Source organism: Sorex araneus, chromosome 2, assembly GCF_027595985.1.
Source record: "Sorex araneus isolate mSorAra2 chromosome 2, mSorAra2.pri, whole genome shotgun sequence".
In the NCBI taxonomy this organism is placed as follows: Eukaryota; Metazoa; Chordata; class Mammalia; order Eulipotyphla; family Soricidae; genus Sorex; species Sorex araneus.
In genome coordinates, this window is record NC_073303.1 from 7,146,072 (window position 1) to 7,161,783 (window position 15,712).

The 15,712-nt window shown below is 48.5% G+C and overlaps 3 protein-coding genes and 2 non-coding genes across 5 annotated transcripts; 4 read left to right on the top strand and 1 right to left on the bottom strand.

The window, feature by feature from the left end:
- Positions 1–3,049: 3,049 nt before the first annotated feature.
- Positions 3,050–3,120, top strand: TRNAG-GCC (transfer RNA glycine (anticodon GCC)). Its single transcript has one exon. It is a non-coding gene; the product is annotated as a tRNA-Gly (tRNA).
- A 372-nt stretch (positions 3,121–3,492) lies between these two features.
- Positions 3,493–3,564, top strand: TRNAM-CAU (transfer RNA methionine (anticodon CAU)). The gene has a single exon. It is a non-coding gene; the product is annotated as a tRNA-Met (tRNA).
- A 2,024-nt stretch (positions 3,565–5,588) lies between these two features.
- LOC129402410 (histone H2B type 1-C/E/F/G/I) lies at positions 5,589–6,008 on the bottom strand. The gene has a single exon (XM_055128922.1). The coding sequence runs from the start codon at positions 6,004–6,006 to the stop codon at positions 5,626–5,628; it is 381 nt and encodes a 126-aa protein (XP_054984897.1). The 5' UTR covers positions 6,007–6,008; the 3' UTR covers positions 5,589–5,625.
- A 304-nt stretch (positions 6,009–6,312) lies between these two features.
- On the top strand, positions 6,313–6,705 carry LOC129402406 (histone H2A type 1-D). Its single transcript, XM_055128916.1, has one exon. The coding sequence runs from the start codon at positions 6,313–6,315 to the stop codon at positions 6,703–6,705; it is 393 nt and encodes a 130-aa protein (XP_054984891.1).
- Positions 6,706–7,672: 967 nt separating this feature from the next.
- Positions 7,673–8,095, top strand: LOC129402413 (histone H3.1). The gene has a single exon (XM_055128929.1). It carries the CDS (start codon positions 7,685–7,687, stop codon positions 8,093–8,095), a length of 411 nt encoding a protein of 136 aa, XP_054984904.1. The 5' UTR covers positions 7,673–7,684.
- The last annotated feature ends 7,617 nt before the right edge of the window (positions 8,096–15,712 follow it).

The following is a 15,712-nucleotide window of genomic DNA, read 5'->3' on the forward strand; positions in this document are numbered from 1 at the left end:
GGAAACTGTGTCTGTCTCTTTCACCACTCTTGCCTGCGGCTAACCCCAGGTCCTGCATGCAGTTCCCTGGCCATTGCCAGAGGCTCACCCTTGAGCCTGAGCCCAGAGCCAGGCGTAACCAGTGGTTGTGGCACAAAATCATAACCTGTTTCTCCTCCCTGCTGGACAGGACAACTCTGAGTCAGCAGAGACGTCTCTTGAAGAGTTTCTCCTTGCCGGCAACTGCAGACAGCTTCACTGGAGTTGTCCCCATCCTACCTTTTAAACAGTTTTTTAGAGACTGGGAAGTTTACAGTTTCCCAAGATCGTAAATTCCACCCCTGACCTTGCACTCACAGGAGAACTAAGAGACAAAGGGGCAGTACCTAGGCCTAGAGTGAAATAGAGAACCTAAAAGGTCTTAAGTAATCAGGCAGTCCCTACCAGCCTAACTGGGAATGCAAGATGTTAATCCACTCTTTTTTTCCCCTTATATTTATTTTTTTAAAAACTGAATATCCATGAGGTAGACCATTACAAAGCTGTTTCAGTCATACAATGATCCAGCACCATCCCTCCACTGGTGTACACGTCCACCACCAATGTCCCCTGTTTCCCTCCCACCATCCCCCAACACCCCTCCCCCACCCCCAGCCTCCCTCTATGGGAGGCACTTTCCTTCTTGCTCCCTCTCCTCTTCCTTTTGTGCATTATGGTCTGCAATACGGGTGCTAAGAGGTCATGGTGTTTGTTAAGGGCAGTCAGTATTTTTATCAGGATGGTAAGGCCGAAGTAGTTTTGTTTTTTTGGGTTTTTTTTGTTGTTGTTGTTGTTTGGGTTTTTTTTTTGCTTTTTGGGTCACATCTGGCGATGCTCAGGGGTTACTCCTGGCTCTGCACTCAGGAATTACTCCTGGCAGTGCTCAGGGGACCATATGAGATGCTGGGAATCAAACCCAGGTCAGCCGAGTGCAAGGCAAAAACGCTCTATCTGCTATGCTATCGCTCCAGCCCCTGAAGTAGCTTTTCAATTGGGTGGCAGCTTTTTGGTGTAGATGTGACTGCTGAAGCTTCCGGAAGTACTGGGCCTAAATTATAAATTAACTTTATCATGATCTGTTTATGTTTATCTGTTTATGTCCCTATCAGGGAGGTAGGGAGAGGTCGCCCATCCTGACCCTGAGAAAGGCTGGAGATTTCAGTCACCAAACCCACATACCAGAATTTTCAGCAGATTCTGTCTCAGGTCCATCCGGAGATGGTGGAGTCAGGCCGAGGGTATGGCTAAATGGGACTTTGTTTGATAAGTAACACAGAGATCCAATTTTTTCTATAAAAAGAAAACAAACAAACCCACAAACCAGGCCATACTTGACTCAGTCCTTACTAGGTTCCTCCCTGGCTGGGTGTTTCTCTTCTTTTTAATAAACATTTCTATCTTTCCAACTCTGAGTCTGAGCACCTATTACCAAATATTTTCATTCTGGAAAATATTGAAGGATTTGAGAACTGTGCGCCTACCCAGAGACTGAGCCAAGGAAGGTGGCAAGGGTAGGGAAGTTCCTGGGTTATGAATGCTCCTTTCATATCCTTTTAACAAAGAAGGGTGGGTGAGCACTTTTCAATGAGTTTAAAGCTAATGAAGGATAGTACAGCGGGAGGGTGTTTGCCTTGCACAAGGCCCACCTGGGTTTGATCCCCAGCATCCCATTCGCTCCCCCAGAACTGCCTGGGGTAATTCCTGAGTGCAGAGCCAGGAGTAACCCCTGAGCATCACCAGGTGTGACCCCAAAACAAACAAAAAGCAAACAAACAAAAGAATGTCAACATTTTGTTGTCTTCTACTTGCTAGCGGCATATCTCTCGTCTCGCATTTTAATCATCTCAGAAAAACTGGAACAGGGATACTTATCCTCGGCCAGGCCTAAAGCTGGTGAAATGTATGTGTATGCACACAGGCTTCTCAGGAATACACCCCGCTTTTCAACACAACTGCTAAAACCACCGTGACAAAAGGAACCAAACTGGAGTCCTTTATGCCAGACTCTGCCTAATGTAACTGAAGGTTCAACTTCTCCCCAAATGCAACATTAAACCACCTGAAGGATGTTCAGTGCAAACACTCCCGTAGCCTAGCGTTTTAGGCTAATAAAATGCAGATTAGCTCATGCTAAAGCCAGTGGAGATCCTGCAGATTGACTCTCTTAATTAGTCGAGTGAAAATTGGGGGTGTTTAGTAACCACATGTGGGGGCCATGACCCGAACCAACCTTTCTATTAGGGCTACTCTGGCAGTAATCACAGCATTTGGTGTTGGTCCATAAGTTACCCTGCCCTGTCCTTGTCCTGTTCCCTTCTGGGAGGCCGATCGCCTGTCCATTCCCTTAGGATATACCCCCCTCCCCAATTTGGCTTTAGTCTATATTTTAATTAAGTTATTTAATATGACTAGTCTACGCTAGCTAGATAGTCGGAGTTGATCTGATTGCTGGCCTGAGGAGGAGTGTGGGGCAGTTCCCCAGGTCAGCGTCGGGGTCATCTGCAGGAGAAACGCCTGTCCGCGCTCCTCAACCCCCCTAAAACCTTCCTCGTCCCGCCACTCTCCTTCCCAACTGTCCAAAAACTCTCTTTTGCACAGGGCCTAGTGCATCTGCTAGAACAGGGCCTCGCCTCACCCCCAAGTTTCTCCCGCCTCCCCAGCATGCGGGGGGGCTTCAGGCGACCTGCAGGAATTCGCGAACCCGGGATGCCCCAGGCTCCGCCGCGGCGCCAGGGAAGCCGAAACCCGAAGCCGCAATGGCGCGCGTCGGCCGGGAGGGGGCGCTGGGTCCGCTCGCGCCCGGCAGTTTGCAGCGTCGCCGTGGGCCGGGAGGAGGCGCTGGGCCCGGCAGTTTGCAGCGTCGTCTAGGCGCGCCCGGCGGGAGGGGAAAGGAAGGAGAAACCGGACGCGCGCGAGGGCGAGTCGGGAAGAGGGGAACAGGGAAGCGTCCTTTAAGGAGGCAAACTCAGGCCCGGCAAGCTAGCAGGCGGGAACGAACTTCAAGGGATTCTGGAGCCCCTCACATATCGGAGCATTGGTGGTTCAGTGGTAGAATTCTCGCCTGCCACGCGGGAGGCCCGGGTTCGATTCCCGGCCAATGCAACCGTCATAACTTTTTCCTTTCAAACGGAACTTTAAACCTCGAAGTTTAAAACTGCTTATTTTGAATTCGGATACTTTTTTTAAATTCAAATTTTGCCTCACTCAAATATTCGTGCCTCTAATGTAGTTGCTCTTGCTGTGTGAAAGCGGCAGTGTAGCGACGGACTGTTTTCCTACCAGAAGCACTGTGATTTAGAGTTCAGGCAATTTGGAGGTGAAATACCGATTGACTAGTTCTGTGGTTTAGACCAGGAATAATATCAGCGGCAGCCTTTGAAAAGAAAGAATAAAACCCTTTCTAGTTGAAAGGACTTACGACCGTTTACAGGCAACCTCTTAAAGGAGCTACTTAGGCAGCAAGCAGCGGAAGTCAGCAGAGTGGCGCAGCGGAAGCGTGCTGGGCCCATAACCCAGAGGTCGATGGATCGAAACCATCCTCTGCTAACTGTCATTTTCCAAATTTTCCAAATATGGAAACCTAAAACTTAATCGTCCTTTTAAGAGATCAAAGACTGTATTTAACCAGAGACGGCAAAAGCGAAAATATTACACCAGGGAAATTAAAAAGCTAAGTATTTCACAATCAGGTATTTATCTCATTTTGGAAGGGAGTTACAAGTGGAGGGGGGTGGTCACTCGGGAGGAGGAGGGGGTGCTGAAGGGTGGTAAAGTGTTATACGTGAAATCATATCAGTAACAGCACTATAAAACACAGAGTCTGAATTTACGCACACGCATACACAAAGCCTATCACAGAGACAGACTGGTGGGTGGGAGGGAAATTGGAGACATTGATAGAGGGAAGTTGACACTGGTGAAGGGACTGGTGGAACATTGTATGCCTGAACACCTAGCCATGAAAAACTGTAATGTTGGATGACTAAGAGACTCTGCACAATATCACGTATAGAGCATTTATTTTTCTCAGTATTGTCGCCCACGTAGGATAGATACTCACATGGAAAGATTTTTGTCCTTTTTGTCTGGTTACTGTAGTAGCTGAACACGGTTCGGCACATCTGAGACCCTCGTTGATAGGTGCTGGTTCTCTTCCCTCCACTCACACCTCTTCTCTCCACTTACCCGCCTCCGTCTTCCTCTTCCTCTCCCTCTCTCTGTACCCTCTGCCCACCCTCCAATTAGTGTCTTGGATAAACTAAGTTAAATCTTGCCTTGAAGGGAGACAAATTTTTCTACCCAAACTTACCCACTTAGTAGAGTTGAAACAACTTGCGAGCAGTGCCAGGGAACTGTGCTTTTGCCTTCCTGCCACAAGATGGCAGGCGAGGGCAGCAGTTCTCCGCACCCGCCGTGAGCCCTGACCCTGGCTCATCTGAGCTGCAAATTTCTCTAAGCACAAGAGCAAAGAACAGGAAGGGTCTCTAAAGCCACCAGCAAAATTCAAAGGACAGGATGCACTGAAAGGAAGGCTCTATACCCCCGGGTATCCTGTGGGCCCGCTCTGTACACCACCCCAGGCCGGAGGAACTGGGGACTGGGCACCTCATTTTAGAGACGTGAACGACAAACCTGAATATTTTACATGAATTTTCAATGACATCGTGGCTGACTGTAGATGTGACAGGGACTTATCCACACCAACTTATACACACCTGGAGTATGTTTGAGTTTTTTAAAAACAATATTCTGACAAGGGAAGACGTTTTGGCAGAAGACGCTAACGCTTTAAAAACTGCAAAGACCACAGGAGAGGAAACTGAAGGGCTATCTCATCACCCGCCCGTTTCTGGCTCCAATCTAGCCCGCGCTTTTATTTAACATTCTCACTCCATCCACCACCTCTGGGGTCAATTTCTCTTGGAAAATGACGCTTTCTGTTGTCCCAGGTTTCCTAACTCTGAATTCAAACCTCAGCCTAAAAGCTTGCCTGACGAGTACTTGCATATTTCCCTCCAAATATCCTAGTTATTAAACACGGGCTTTCCTAACTAGCTGAGTTCAACATTTTAAGGATAAATCCTTAACTAGTTTCCAGGTGCATGTTCCTCTGGTTTAGCATTCCCACTCAGCTCGTCTCCGTAAGGACTTCTTCCAGGATCCCAGGAAATACAGAACCTTGAATTTACAAGTGGCTCCAGAGCCCAGAGCAGGGTGGCAGATAGTAAAACAGCTCATCTTTTGTTTTGTTGTTTTTTCAGCGGGAAACTCTAAGAACCAAGAGAACTCAAATCTGGCAAATAGCATTTAAAGGCGGGCTTTTCAAAAATTGCCGCTGCCCAATTAGAACCGGCCGGGAGAATCGGGCTCGTTTCAGTACAGTGAAATCAAAAGGAAAGCGAACTAAAAGGTATAGAGGTACCGAGGTTACATGGCAGCCAAAGCTAATCAATCACCTAAGTAATGCGCGACTTTACTGTCTCATCATTCTGCATCCCCAGCCCTTAAAAAAAGACAATTAAAAAATTCGTGCCAGCTATTTTACTGCAACTGTGAGTGGCTCTGAAAAGAGCCTTTGGGTTCACTACCAGACGCGGCAGGCAGGATTTACTTGGAGCTGGTGTACTTGGTGACGGCCTTGGTGCCCTCGGACACGGCGTGCTTGGCCAGCTCCCCGGGCAGCAGCAGGCGCACGGCCGTCTGGATCTCCCGCGACGTGATGGTCGAGCGCTTGTTGTAGTGCGCCAGGCGGGACGCCTCGCCGGCGATGCGCTCGAAGATGTCGTTCACGAACGAGTTCATGATGCCCATGGCCTTGGACGAGATGCCCGTGTCGGGGTGCACCTGCTTGAGCACCTTGTACACGTACACCGAGTAGCTCTCCTTGCGGCTGCGCTTGCGCTTCTTGCCGTCCTTCTTCTGCGCCTTGGTCACGGCCTTCTTGGAGCCCTTCTTCGGGGCGGGAGCGGACTTCGCGGGCTCAGGCATGATGACAGAAACCTGAAAGGAATCAGGAAAGTGAAGTGACTACAAGCCAGGCTTCCCCTTATATACAAAACCTTTATGCAAATGAGGTTTTGTATTACGTGACTGTGATAGGCGCCCGCTTGAATGACGTCATGTCAATATCGTCCAATCAGAAAAGAAATGTAAGAAGCCTTTCAGTTCAGTTAGAAATGGAACTGCGCGTTTGGCCAATGACTCAGCAGCTTTTTCGCGCCTTGCTGCAACTATAAAGGGTGCGGTTTGCAATTTAGGTTTCACTCGCATCTGTGCATCAGACTCTGCCTCACTATGTCTGGACGCGGCAAGCAGGGCGGCAAGGCGCGCGCCAAGGCCAAGACCCGCTCGTCCCGGGCCGGCCTGCAGTTCCCCGTGGGCCGTGTGCACCGGCTGCTCCGCAAGGGCAACTACTCGGAGCGGGTGGGCGCCGGCGCCCCGGTGTACCTGGCGGCCGTGCTCGAGTACCTGACGGCCGAGATCCTGGAGCTGGCGGGCAACGCGGCCCGCGACAACAAGAAGACGCGCATCATCCCGCGCCACCTGCAGCTGGCCATCCGCAACGACGAGGAGCTCAACAAGCTGCTGGGCAAAGTGACCATCGCGCAGGGCGGCGTCCTGCCCAACATCCAGGCCGTGCTGCTGCCCAAGAAGACCGAGAGCCACCACAAGGCCAAGGGCAAGTAAAGACTGAAGCCGAAGCTCCACTTATACTGAAACCAAAGGCTCTTTTCAGAGCCACCCACAATTTCAACAAGAGATCTGAACACTGAAGTCTTAAGGAAAAATAGTCCCTTAAGTTTTAGGTATAAAGAGAGTAAAAAGTTTATTGAATCACCTTCATAGTTACAAGTTTGGGTTACAATCTCACAATGATCAAAAAGAATTTATTCCATCTCCCATTTTCAACTTAACAAAACTTGTTTCATAAAACCACTCAATTCCTCTCAGTACCCCACCTTGCCACTGAAACATAAATTCCATAAAATGTTTAAGAGTACTGAAAATGCCAGTATTAGAGCCTGGTGGACCATTAATAAAATCTGGAAGATCAACTACTTTGTGAGATCATCAATGAAAATCCATCATAATGGTGATAATCTCGCGATTTACATATTACGGACCTAGTACTGTTGATGCAAACAAGGCTTTATCCTACAGTAATCAAAATAGCTGGCCAAACTACCGCCTCCAGAGAACCAGTGCCCTAATTTATTTAAACTGCTGTATGTGTTGGTACAATCATTAAAAGAGCCTAGGGCAATGCAATTGTGAAGCAACTTTTTTGGAGAAAAAAAATGAATATATTTTGCTGCAATTTCCCCCTGCTTCATCTAAAAAGAGGAAAATGAGAAAGAAAAATGCACTTATTATCAATTTAGGCGCAGACTTAGACCGATTCCAGATTTGATTCCAGTTTCACTTCACGCTTTGTTTGAAAACAGCTCACAGGGCATAAGCCCACAATTTCTTGTAAAAATAAACGAGAAAAAGCACAGAAACGGAAAGCGGTGTCTGAGATGAAAAGAGCGCCACTTGAAGGAAAGACCAATCAGAAAAGACTCCTGCTTCACAGTTCTGACCAATCAGGATCGGGTGGTGAGTATAAAGCCGGGTTCAGGCGCCAACTGCAAACGCTTGTTCCCGAAGCACAGCGGAGGTTGTCATGGCTCGTACTAAGCAGACGGCGCGCAAGTCCACGGGCGGGAAGGCGCCCCGCAAGCAGCTGGCCACCAAGGCGGCCCGCAAGAGCGCGCCGGCCACGGGCGGCGTGAAGAAGCCGCACCGCTACCGGCCCGGCACCGTGGCGCTGCGCGAGATCCGCCGCTACCAGAAGTCCACCGAGCTGCTGATCCGCAAGCTGCCGTTCCAGCGGCTGGTGCGCGAGATCGCGCAGGACTTCAAGACCGACCTGCGCTTCCAGAGCTCGGCCGTCATGGCGCTGCAGGAGGCGTGCGAGGCCTACCTGGTGGGGCTCTTCGAGGACACCAACCTGTGCGCCATCCACGCCAAGCGCGTCACCATCATGCCCAAGGACATCCAGCTGGCGCGCCGCATCCGCGGGGAGAGGGCGTAAACCCTTCTCCGTCTCTACCTGGTACCCAAAGGCTCTTTTCAGAGCCACCTTCATTTTCATTTCTAAGACTGTTAACACTAAACTCATCGTTTAACTCAAACTCAAGGCAGAACCGAGACCAGTGGGTAAAATAGCTCTATTTTGCCGTTAGCACAAGTGAAACTACATTTCAAAAGCTAAACTTGATGCTTTGCTCTTGATCCTAATACCAGGTTGTCTTTGATCAGTAATGGAATCTAACTGATAAGAATTTGGCCCTACGGTTAAAACATGGGTGGGCAATTTCAGTTCAGCATATTTTTTTACACATCAAAAAGGTCCCAAATCTAGCATTACCTGAAGTATCTCGAGTTAAAACAGCAACTTTATTCTCATGAGATTTGCTTCATTTTGAGGAGTAATCCTACAAAATACATGTCCTTTCCCAGGGTCTCCGAGTACTGGAGGACTCCAGGTTAGGCTAGTAGTAAAGCAGTGTAAGTCTGCAATAGTTGTAGAAAGTGAAGAATTTTTTGTTTTTAAGACGTATAGCTTCTGCAAGCTTGTGCAAACACACCAAACGATGGGTGATTTTGATGGTAAGGGAGAAAGTCAAGGTCCAGGGGATACCAGAATGGAAAATGGGTGGATGTCAGGACAGGGCCGGGTGGGTGGCGAGGAGGATGGAGCAGTAGCGCTCACGCAGGCAGTGATCTCCAGCACACAGACAGGAAGTGAAGCGGTCCAGTAAAGGCCCCTTATAAAGGATGCCACGTTTAGGTCCCTATTTCAAAGGCCAAATGCACCTTTCTAAGACAATCAGCTGGGACTGGAGCAATAGCTCAGCGCGGGTGGAGTCTTTGCCTTGCAGGCAGCTGACCTGGGTTTGATTCCCAGCATCCCATAGGGTCTCCCGAGGACCACCAGGAGTGATTCCTGAGTGCAGAACCAGGAGTAACCCCTGTGCATCGCCGGGTGTGATCCCCCCCAACCCACCCCGCAAAAAAATAGCTAAGACAATCAGCTGTGCCCAGGGGCAGATACTTCAGGTAATGCTAGATTTGGGACCTTTTTGATGTGTGAAAAAATATGCTGAACTGAAATTGACTACCCATGTTTAACCCTAGGGCCAAATTCTGATCAGTCAGCGAGATTCCATTACTGATTGTTACTAATCGAAAACAACCTGATATTAGGATCAAGAACAAAGCTGGCCCTTCATTGCCCCATTCTCCCCGAGTCCTAGAAGGCCCCGCCAGGCACCCCATCAGACCAGCACCCCATCAGGCCTGCACCCCATCAGGCCAGCAAGACAAGACACATTTCACACTTTTCACCTCCAAATTCCTAGAATTGGCCACACTTTCTTGTTCTTTTTGTGTGATTGCCTTTGACCATCTTATTACAGTTTATTTTCTCTCTCTCCTTTCTTTCCCCTCTCTGTCTCCTTCCTCCCTCCTCCCCTGTACTGTCTGACCAGTGGACTTGGTCTGCCTAACATTTTGCTCCTAGTAAAAACCTTTACCACCTCACATCCCACCCCACAGCTGGATCCAGCAGTTTGATCACCTCTAGCAAGTCCCTGCAGGAGAAAAATCACTTTCCCTTGCCCACACAGGACTCTGACACGGTTGATTTTGTTTATGTGTTCATTTGGGGGCCACTCCCTGCTGTTACTCAGGGCTTACTCCAAACAAGGATTATCAGATTATGATTAATTCTTCCCCCACCCCTCTCGGGGCTATCCCTTAAGGACCGGGTTTGAATTAGGCTCATTTATAACTAATTGCACAAGGAATTTGCCCGGCTGGGTGTTGAGAACCACAGGAGGAGGGGCTTAAGCCATAGTACAGCAGGTTGGCGGTTTCCTTACACTTGGCTGACCCGGGTTGGGTCCCTGGCACCCAGATGGACTCCTGAGCACTGCCAGGTGTGCCCCAAAAACCAAAAGCAGAAAAGAGCTCTGAGGTGGCATTGGATGTACCAAAATTATTTTAATTGTTATTGCTCTAATTCCTTTTTTTTTTTTTTTTTTTGCTTTTTGGGTCACACCCGGCGGTGCACAGGGGTCACTCCTGGCTCTGCATTCAGGAATTACCCCTGGCTGAGCTCAGGAGACCATATGGGATGCTGGGACTCGAACCTGGGTCGGCCCCATGCAAGGCAAACGCCCTACCCGCTGAGCTATCACTCCAGCCCCTCTAATTCTTAAAAAAAAAAAAAAAAACACTTAATTAAGGGCAAAAACACCCTTGTAGCTAAAAAGTTTTAAAAATAACAATCCATACGCAGATTGGTCCCTCAAAAGCTACAGCTTAATGCTGACTAAGGGACTAACAGCAAATATTTGTGCCCAAAAGAGTGGGACAAGGTGGCCCTGACCTGGAGCAGAGTAAAGCACCATTTGTTCCCAGGTGAACTAAATTTAGTCCTCCCTCTGATGAAATTGTCCCTCACTTTCCCTTTCCCTGGCACCATTCTCGCCGCATTGTGCTCTCCCTTTGGACAGACGGATGTAATGATATCTCCTTTTCCTCATAAATCCAAAGGATGTGGGGAAGTTGTTTTGTTTTTGATGTAAACATAAGCTAAAATTGCAGCTAATCATGAATGATGTAATTGACACTTTGGACTGTAGTTTTGGAGTATGAATGCAGTCTTGGTTTTTGAACCGTTTGTCAAGTGGGTTAGAGTCCCCCGACTCGTCAGAATCCTTGGGCCCATCGAGATGAGTGATGAGATGAACTCCTGTCCTGCTCCCCTCTGCGTCTCAGCTACCTCACTGAACTCGGACATGACATCAGCACCATTGGGGCGGGGCCCTCCTGGTCAGGTCCCCCCACTATTCCCTCTAGCAGGGAATAAGAGCAACCGTCCTTGCAAGGAGACCAGCCGGTGCCCATCATCCTCGTTCCCAGTGGCACTGGTGTCATCTTAATTGTGTGCCCCGGAAGCTGCAGCTGGCAGCTGAAATTGAAGATTGCTACAGGCACCACCTTGCTGGGCAACTGTGATACCATCACCGAGATCTACAGGGATCTCACCAGCCAAAGCATCCTAATTTGGGCGATATCCCAAAAGTTAAGATTAAGAAAGTGGAGGAATTTCTCCTATTGAATTTCTTCTTCAATAGTTTGAAATAATCCGCATGCTAACGTGACAAATCTGGACATCCTTAAGAACGTGAAATAAAAGTAGAGCAGTGAGCTTACTCCACTCCCTTTCTTCTAAAGTGAAACTTTAGGGGCTGGAGCGATAGCACAGCAGGTAGGGCGTTTGCCTTGCACTCAGCTGACCGGGGTTCAAATCCCAGCATCCCATATGGTCCCCTGAGCACGGCCAGGGGTAATTCCTGAGTGCGGAGCCAGGAGTAACCACTGAGCATCGCCAGGTGTGACCCAAAAAGCAAAAAAAAAAAAAAAAAAGTGAAACTTTAGAACTTTCACTCACCCCTCCTCCACTTCTGCCTTTCCCCAGTGATTAAAAAAACCGTTCCTACAAAAATGTACTTCAGAGACTGGCGAGATAGTACAGTGGGCAGGGCGCCTGACTTGCAAGCAGCCAACCTAGGTTCAAATCCCTGACCCCACCTGGTGCTCCAAGCCCACCAGGAGTGATCCCTGTGTACAGAGCAATAAGCCCTGAGCCCTACCTGGTGTGTCCCACTCCAAATAATGCAAACAAGCAAGATGTATTTAAGTAGTAAAATAGGGCTCCAACCATGAACTAGAGAAAGAGAACAAATAGATGTTTGCTTCCTGGTGGCATCACATAGACTGCTGAAGGCAATGTTGCAGAGGGGACTGATAGATGTGGGAACCCAGTCTGGCACAGACAAGGGGACAGAGATGAATAAAATGAAGGAAATAAGAGATTATTGGGGTGCACTCCCAGGCGGAACTCCATGAACCTCTGTTGAGGCTGGGGTAGAGCCCCACCCTGGGAGAGACTAGGCGGGCTTTTAAGTTGTCTTGGACAGGAAAAGGGGAAAAGGGAACAATGACCAGAGGAACCAGTGTGCGGGGGTCTGGCCTGCTTGTAGGGGGTGAACGTGAGGAACATGGAATGCAGCCTGGTGGCTCCCTGTCCGGATGGGCCGAGAGTCCTGTCTTCTGCGCTGGGGGCAGGGTGATCTCTGATGCTGGGAATGTCACTATTACAATTGCCGGTCGCCATTCGGTTCCCAGCAAACCTTACAGGGACCATATCTTGAATGTTACTTAAAAAAATATGTGTCCAAGTGACTTCACCAAATCAGCACGCTGCCAGCCCCTTTTCCGCTTTTGCTACTTCCTTCCTGCACCAGCCTTGCACAGCTGAGACTAAAATGGTGTGGAGACGAGCCCATCAGTTTCTCGGCTTGCTGGCACCTGAATAAATGTATTTTTCTTACATCAAACGTTTCCTCTGAAGTACTGGCCTTCATCTGGTGAGCAACAGAATCAATGGGAAAACTAATTTTCTCAGCACACTTCTTGGTCCTTGACTGAGACTCTTATTCTATTTAAGAAAAGAAGGAAAAGCAAATTTAATGTTTCCATAAATGTTTCTCTGATCCATCTGTTAGCATGCAAGTAAATAATCTTCCCATAAAGATTATCTCAGGGTACAAAGAAATGTACCCTTTATCCCTCTGGTTCTCTTAAGGTTGGACAAATACACAAGCATCAGACAAAGTAACTTACTCTCATAGCTTTAGATGTTCAGAGGTCAGCTTAAAAACCTTAGCTAAGGGGCAGGAAAGAGTACAGCTGGTAGGGCGTTTGCCTTGCAAGTGACTGATCCTGGTTCAATCCCCAGCATCCCATCTAGTCCACAGGAGTAATTCTTGAGTGCAGAGCCAGAAGTTAGCCCTTAGCATCTCTGGGTATTGCCCCCAAAGAAAAACCATAGCAACGACAAACCCTTTCCTAAATTGGAGGAAACACTGGGAAAAGCAGGGTCCCCACTGAGGAAGATGCAGTAAACAAAAGCATGCATATTTAAATTTTGCCTTCTCCATTTAAAAGACCTACTTGGGGAGAGCATGGCTGTAGCTAGCATGAAGGCCTCATGCATGAAGGTACCGGCTGAGGAACCCAGGTGTGTGTAATCCCATCAACGATCAACATCCAGAGAGACTCAAAAGCAAGCTCTCAGAAGTACAAAGCAGCCTCGGGATATCTTATAGCCTACTTCTTCCTCTGGGAGAAATTGGCAAGCTTCTGAGAGTTTTCTGCCCACATGGGACAGCCTTGCAAGCTTCCCATGGTGTATTCATATGCAAAATCCAGTAACAAGCTGGATCGCATTCCCCTGACCCTGAAGAGCCCCCAGTGCGACATCGTTGGGAGGGCCGAGTCGAGATAGACTTCTAAGATCTCAGGGAACGGACAAAATGAGAGGTTACTGAGCCCACTCGAGGAATCGATGTTTAACGGGATTTCATGATCGTGATCGTGACTTGGGGAAAAGAGTCCCCCTTAAAGACTCCTGTGGCTGTTCGCAAAACTCTTTCAGGGGGTCATTCAGTGTGTGAAGTAAAACCTTTACCTAAAACACATTTTTGTAGTTCAGGGGTCTGATGCTTAAAGGGGAAGACGATTCACAAGGTGAGAATAGGAAATGTTTGATAAACAGATGACTGTCATACTTCGCAGCTGCTTCTCTGATGAAAAAGGCATTTCTGGCAAGTTTTGCTCCTGATGCAGTCCTTCTTTCAAAATTCTTTATGTTAAAGAAGTACAATTTCTGGGCTGGAGGGATAGTGCAGCGGGTAGGGCATTTATTTGCTTTGTATGCGGCCGACCCGGGTTTGATTCCCAGCATCCCGTATGGTCCCCTGAGCACCACCATGGGTAGTTCTTGAGTGCAGAGCCAGGAGTAACCCCTGTGCATTGCGGGGTGTGGCCCAAAAAGCAAAAAAAAAAAAAAAAGAAGAAGTACAATTTCTCCTGAGTCCAGTCGGCTGGGTCTTGATTTGCTTTTGTTGTAGGTGGCTTTGCAAGAGGGAAGCAAAGGAGATAACTTTGAGAAAACAATGCGTCTACCCACCTCTCTGACCCATCTGTTAGCATATAAGTGGATTCCCCCCTCCCCCCAGTTGGTGGGTTCTTAAGAAATGTATGAAAGATCTGCATATAAAAAACACAGATGCTTAAGAAGTTCAAGTTTATTCCACAGCTCAAATGGATGGGTCGGGGTTCCTCTTGTACACCGTCACTGTCTCTGGTCTGAATGAATTACTGCATCCTGATGGCCTCCGTGTATGATCTGGTCTTGTCCCTACGCTGTTCTTAGTTCCCTGTAGCGTTCTGGATCTGGAATCCTCCGGCTAAGAAAACTCTGTCACCTGTCTCCTTGCTGGTGCTTTGCTACTTTGCAACTTGTCACTGGACCTCTCTAGTCCTGTACCCCAGCAGTTCTCTGTTGTCCTAGCTTTCTTAGTGGCACTTGGCTCAAATCACTGTGCTCAGAACCTCATCACTGTCTGGGACTAAAAGCCCTGCCTGGTATTGCGGTCTGTCTGGATTCCAGGAGGCTACTTCGCTGTCTGGGCATAGGGAAGGAGAGAGAAAGAGGTAGAGAGATAACCTTCCTTCCACTCTTTTTTTTTTTTTCTGTTCTCTGGCTGGGACTTTCATCTGCTATTCTTTCCCATACCAGTTTTGCCACTTGCTGTTCTTTATTGGATGCCTTCAGGCTGTTGAGATTCAAATGACAGGAGCAAATTCACTTTAGATTAACCAGTGGATCTGGTGCTCTACTCCCTCGGTCTCAGCCCCACCTTGGTGACCTGGGTAAATGCCTGGCCAGCGTCAGGGCTGGTAAAGTCGGTCCAAGCAGCTGTGTCGTGGATGCTCGGGAACCATCAGCCCATAAGACATCCAGCAAGCTACTCCCGAATTCTGCAGGCCCTGGGAATGGGTCTCCAGCACCTAAGTTTTCGGCGAGCCGTGGACTCACGCTGGAGCAAGGAATTGCTCTCTGCAGGAAAGGCAATCAGTCCTCACCCTGGCATAGCACTGCAGGCCCATCAGCTTCGCTCACAGAAAAGCATCAGGAAGAGGTAAAAGAATGAAGCAAGATAGTTTTTATTGAAAGAAACATATTTAGAAAGACATAATGGGAGAGGCAGAGAGGAATTATATCCACAGGAGAAATCGGGATTCTCAGTGGAAAAGCCAAAGTGGCTTTTGGGAGGTTCCAATATAGTCCTGGTGGGAGTTATCTGCATACCGGGAGGCTAATCTGGGCCTTGTCACAGGGGTGTCGCAGACTCTTGAGGGTCCGTTAATATCCATATCATCTTCGATTCTCCTGTAGCTTCTTTTTGTTTGTTTTTGGATCACACTCAGCAGAGCTGAGCCATCAGCATTCAGGAATTACTCCTGGGGAGGATCAGGGGACCCTATGGGATGCTGGAGATCGAATCTGGGTCAGTGAGTGCAAGGCAAGTGCCCTCCCTGCTCTACTCTGGCCCCAGCTGTAGTAGCTTGTTCTCTGAGGGGATCCACCATTCTGTGTGGTGCCTCAGTCTCCCTCTCCTCAAAGAGGCCAGGATCTACCTCTCAAGGATTGACCTCACACATCTTTATCTATTTCTTCTTCCCTTTCACTGTTTCTGAAAAGTCCTTTCCCAGGGGCTCCCCAGCTATC

What these genes read in the sequence shown, in the direction of transcription:
- LOC129402410 (XM_055128922.1), bottom strand. Translation starts at nt 6,006, where the DNA reads ATGCCTGAGCCCGCGAAGTCCGCTCCCGCCCCGAAGAAGGGCTCCAAG.
- LOC129402406 (XM_055128916.1), top strand. Translation starts at nt 6,313, where the DNA reads ATGTCTGGACGCGGCAAGCAGGGCGGCAAGGCGCGCGCCAAGGCCAAG.
- LOC129402413 (XM_055128929.1), top strand. Translation starts at nt 7,685, where the DNA reads ATGGCTCGTACTAAGCAGACGGCGCGCAAGTCCACGGGCGGGAAGGCG.